The sequence below is a fragment of the Perna viridis genome, chromosome 11, assembly GCF_037379345.1.
Source record: "Perna viridis isolate PV_CMFRI_1.1 ecotype Kerala chromosome 11, ASM3737934v1, whole genome shotgun sequence".
Taxonomy (NCBI): domain Eukaryota; kingdom Metazoa; phylum Mollusca; class Bivalvia; order Mytilida; family Mytilidae; genus Perna; species Perna viridis.
The window spans coordinates 35,320,403-35,325,792 of NC_142455.1; the positions used below are offsets into that span (position 1 = coordinate 35,320,403).

Below are 5,390 nucleotides of genomic sequence, written 5' to 3' on the forward strand. Positions count from 1 at the left end.
GTCTATCTCCTTAAAATATTAACTTCTAATGTCATGATTTACTATGAACTAGGTAGATTACCACTTATGTATGAACGACATTTGGGAATGATTAAACTTTTAAATTGTAATAATTGCATTGCGCAATCATAATATAAGGAGTTAGTAGCAAGCTGTATGTTGTAAAATAATTGGACAACAAGTATCAGAAATAAATGTTTATTGATTAATTTAGGTATGAATAACCTATTGGACAATACGTTTAGCCTGAATTTAGATTATTCATATGTACATGTATAAGACAGCGTTTAAATGATCAAGCAAAACAAGATTTACGTGGTTTATTTCTAGCGATGGCGTCCGTGTTGTTCATATCTAGCGTTGACGTTTCTAGCAGCGGGGATTCTGTGGTAAATCGATTTCGCCGTATTGATACAATCAAAGATAATAATAAGACCAAAACCCAGGACAATGATAACAACTCCGACTGAACCGATTCTAGCAGCCGACTTTCGGTCGTCGTTTGCGGAAATAAGGGTTCTTTGATATGCATTAGTTGACTTCTTTTTGACGTACAAGTTTGCTAACAACTCTTCTAGCTCTTTCTTCATAATAATCTTCATTTCTTTTGTGGTCAAATTGAGTAACATGAGATGTGCCCATTTATTTGTACCGCTAAAATCACTGCAAGGACACAAGCAGTGGTAGATATCAGATAAAGAAAACTTTTTTCCAGGTGTAGAAACAGTATTTGATTGCATGGATGTTTTTTCTGGAAATACAGAGCCCTGCGTTGACGTGTGGAGACTGGAAGTCGACCCCATTGTGTAACTCAGTATGCCTGAAACATGGGTTGTTGATGGCTTGGATAACATGTTTGTAGATACGTCTGACAACTCTGGTGTATTCGATTCCCAACTCGGTGTAACGGTCAAAAACGGAATTGATGTAGTGGGAATGTTCGAATAAATTGGTTTCGTTGAACTTAATGCATCTTCATATGATGTCTTTGTCGGTGAATCATGATATGAGATTGGCTGGGTTGACACAGAAGTTCTTAAGAGTTCTGAAAAAAGTGTTATGAAATTAAGCCTCTTAAGTTCGACGTATAAACCCTTTTCACAGATAACAGACGTTAATGACCCAGGATTGATGTCTAAACGTTCCACCCTCTCCTATTTCCCCAGTTGTGTATCAGAACTTTATATAAATATTTACTGTAAAATGAATTATGAGTGTTCACACGAGTGTTCTACACTTTCGAAATACTTTATTGAACTGCATGGAGAAATAATTAAAGAGGGGGTGTACATGGAAGTCCTTATATAACAGATCATAAGCTCATATTTTCTTAAAAATTGAATGTTGGTTTGTTATTTATTGAAATGGTAAGGATGAAAAAAAAAATTTGATATAAAGAAGTTAATCCGTTCATGATTTAGTTAATTTGAACTTAAAAATAAATTCTTAAGTCATCTATTTTTGATACAGAAAAAATGAATTCTCTGACATCCTTATGACATCGCATTTAATTATTTTTAATGAGAAACTAAGCGATAGTTTTTTAGATGTATTTATGATAAGAAATGAATAAAAATTTTTGAAAATAAAATGTGTCATGTGCCAGCCACTGCCTGGTTTCTGCATCTCAATCAAACAAACAGTCTGTATTGTTTACACAATAGTAATTCTTATTACCTTTAGAACAGGGCATACTTAAAGTTGATGTTGCTTTTACTTGCTTGTCATGGTTACAATTTTTGTACTCTACTCGGGTTCTAGTCTTCACCATATTCTGGTTACACGTTGACCATGTCGTCCAATTATCATCACAAAAAGGCCCTAAACAACCTTAAAATAGAATACAACAGTTTTCTTTTGACGATTTTCTGCTGTAGAGCTAAACATTAATTCTTCAGGCTGCAAATACAATTACCATTTCTTTATAAAACCATTTACAATAATTTACGATTCAGTAATACGTAACAGATTTAACATCAAGTATCAACACCTAAGACACAAAGTAGGGAAAATCCCTGAAAAAAAACACACAACCGGGATCAATAGAGAGTCAAATGAAGGAAACTCAATAAAGAGTCAAAAAAAAAAGGAAAATCCTTGGACAAAATATCGCCGGGATCAATAAAGAGTAAAAAAAAACAAAAATCCTTTGACAAGACATCGCCTAGATCAATAAAGAGTCAAAAAAAGGAAAATCCGTGGACAAAAAAACATCCCCGTGATCAGTGAGAATATCAAGTATAGACAATCCTTCGACAAAACATCGACGATATCAATAAAAAGTTAAAAGAAGGAAAATCCTTGGACAAAACATCGCCGAGATCAGTAAAAATGTCACGTATGGCAAATCCTTGGACAAAACATTGCCCAGATCAATAAAAAGTCAAGTATGGAAAATCCATGGACAAAACGTCGCCAGGTCAACATAGGTTAAAAAAAGCAAAACATCCTTGGACAAAACATCACCCGGATAAATAAAGGGTTAAACGAAGGGAAATCATTGAACAAAACATCACCAAGGTCAACGAAAGTTCAAAGACTTGAAAATCATTGAACAAAACTTCGCCAGGATAAATGAAGGTTTAAAGGAGGAAAAACCCATGAAGGTAAAATCCTTGAACAAAACATGCCAAGGTCACCGAAAGTACAAAGGAGGGAAAGAGTAATCAAGGGAACCAAGATTCTAGCGGTAATCAAATGAATGTAATCCAGGGACAAAGTCCATACATTGTAAACAGACAGTCACAAGAAAGAACATAAAGTAACTAAAATCATACATACAAAATAACAAAAGCTAATGAGCAACTCGGACTCCACTAAAAAATGGGAGCATGAACCAGGTGCACTGGTAGGCTAAGCGTCCTCTGCTTTTCTAGAAACACCCTCAGATTTGCTCATAAAAAGTCAAGTCCGGGAAATTCCTTGGACAAAACTTCGCAAGGATAAATGAAGATATAAAGGAGGGAAAATACATTTGGACAAAACATTGCCGGCTTTCAAGAAAGGTTATGTAAAAGTAATCTTAATTATGTTTGATATGTTACTTTTTTAGTGTTTTTTTTTTTTTTTTTTAATTTCACCTTTATCTCGTTTGGATTTTCATATTGTTAACATATTTTAAATTATTTATTTAATCATAATGAAGGGAAACTCACAACAGTAAAACATAGAAATAATCTACATGTTGTGTAAAGGATATCAATGTTTAAATCTAAAATAAGTTTCTCTAGTGACTTCAGTATATGAATAATAAAAAGTAATGTTTAACAGTATTATTTCCCAATAGTAATCATAAATGGATTGAATCCATATTTAATCTCATCCTCAATAATCAAATGTTTTTCACGTAATATTGTATAGTAAGAAGAACAGGTGTAACTCGTTCTCAAGAACACCTTTTAATTTAGAGTAAGAAGAACAATGTCTGTATAACAGTGTCGACGACGTCAATAAAAATATTGATCTATATCTTCCACTGACCTAATTACCGCTTACTGATACGTATCACTCCGAAAGTAATTTTCACGTCACATGATAATGCTGTTAGAGGGCTAAATAGACAATAATTGTGTCTTCACTTCACATAAAATGTGCCGAATCCTTTTTCCCCTTTTAGGTGAAGTCAAGAATTATTATTGTGTTTATACTGCAATCAAAAAAAAATATTTTCCTGAACGAGGAACGTTATTCCCAATACGAATTGTATAATGTGTTCCCTGTGTGGCGTCTCCCTTGTGGGCGGAATAATATAGATAACGTAGACAGGTGTAAATTTGTTAATCTATCTGCGATCGAATGGAGTGCGACAGATTGTGTTACTTATTTACAAATAAATACGTCGTTGGTGTTACCGGTATTGTTTTGTCCACTGATTTCACACCGTTTGTGTTACCGGTATTGATTCCTCCATCGTTGGTTTTACCAGTATTGTTGTGTCCATTGATTCTCCATCGTTAGTGTTACCGGTATTTTTTGTGTCCAGTGATTCCTCCATCGTTGGAGATATCGTAATTGTTTCGCCCACTGACTCCCCTTTGTTGGTGTCACCAGTATTGTTAGTCCACAGATTGCCCCATCATTTGTGTTACCGCTATAGTTAGTCCGCAGATTGCCCCATCGTTGGTGTTATCGGTATTGTTCTGTCCACTGATTCCCCATCGTCTTTGTTATCGGTCTTGTTTTTTTCCACTGATTCACCGTGGTTGGTGTTACCGGTATCATTTTGTCCATTGATTCCCAATTGTTGGTGTTACCAGTATTATATTGTCCACTGATTCCTCCCTCGTTGGTGTGACCTGTATTAGTTTGTCCATTGTTTCCCCCACCATTATTGTTATTTTTATTGTCCACTGATCTCTCTGCTATTGTTGGCATATCCGGTAGTGCTGTTTTTCTATTTCCATCATTTATTTGACATGATTATATGGTGTAACAGCAGCATATAATATTTTTGAATGGTGATCATTTGGAATTAATTTTCAGAAAGTGACGACTGTTTTCATGTTGTTTTATTAAACTTTAAAATAAAAGTGGCCAAATTTAATTTAAAAACCAAAACAAATAGCCTACCTTGAAAAAGTAATGAAATATGTGTATATGTATAAATAAAATATTTCCAAAATTTATCTCCATCAGTTATCATGGTTCCTTTCAGTAATGTAGACCTACAAACAGTTCTATTGGTAACTTTTAATCCGTTAATGCTTCAATTCCATAGTCATCATGGTATAAAACTATTCCGAATGTTATCCACTGAAACAAACAATATATCTGGCTTGTTTCCCGATTATATTGACTGTATGTACGGTACTTATGGGTGTTCTGTAAATCGTGATAAACTGTTCAAAATTTTAAATAATTACTGGAGTGTTTTATGATTTTTATTTTGTCAGATATTATTACAGATTTATAATTGTTGTTCATTTATCTACTTAGATATAAATAACTGGTGTCTGAATTATTTATAAGGATCCCTTAGATATAATTAACTGACGTCTGAATTATTTATTCATGTATTACGTTACCGGTGATTACCCTAGTGCTTAGGACGCTTACCCTACCGGTGCACCTGATCCATGCTCCCAGATTTTAGTGGAGTCCGAGTTGCTCATTTACTCTTGTTACTTTGTATGTATGATTTTAGTTACTTTTTGTTCTTTGTTGTGTATGTCTGTTATTCATGTCTGGTCTTTGTCCCTGGGTTGCATTCTTTTGATTACCACTATAACCTTGGTTCCCTTGATTACTCTGCCGATAACGAACGTGCTAATAATGATTTTTTTTTATTATTATTATTTTATTTTTGTTTTTGTTTTTGTTTTTTTTTTTTCAAAGATAGCACTGCGAAATAATTGAACAGTTTCCTGTGAGGCATCATCATTTAATATTCA

General features: G+C 33.9%; 1 protein-coding gene across 1 annotated transcript; it reads right to left on the reverse strand.

The window, feature by feature from the left end:
* Positions 1-209: 209 nt before the first annotated feature.
* On the reverse strand, positions 210-4,854 carry LOC148603886 (uncharacterized). Its single transcript, XM_088552330.1, has 3 exons — positions 4,570-4,854; positions 1,678-1,830; positions 210-1,045 (listed from the first exon to the last, which is right to left on the reverse strand). The coding sequence occupies exons 1-3, from the start codon at positions 4,640-4,642 to the stop codon at positions 327-329; spliced, it is 945 nt and encodes a 314-aa protein (XP_088408456.1). The 5' UTR covers positions 4,643-4,854; the 3' UTR covers positions 210-326.
* Positions 4,855-5,390: the final 536 nt, after the last annotated feature.

What these genes read in the sequence shown, in the direction of transcription:
- LOC148603886 (XM_088552330.1), bottom strand. Translation starts at nt 4,642, where the DNA reads ATGATAACTGATGGAGATAAATTTTGGAAATATTTTATTTATACATAT. An exon ending in TATTTCATTACTTTTTCAAG is followed by an intron (nt 1,831 to 4,569) that starts GTAGGCTATTTG and finishes TTCTATTTTAAG; the next exon opens with GTTGTTTAGGGCCTTTTTGT. An exon ending in AAGTATGCCCTGTTCTAAAG is followed by an intron (nt 1,046 to 1,677) that starts GTAATAAGAATT and finishes CACTTTTTTCAG; the next exon opens with AACTCTTAAGAACTTCTGTG.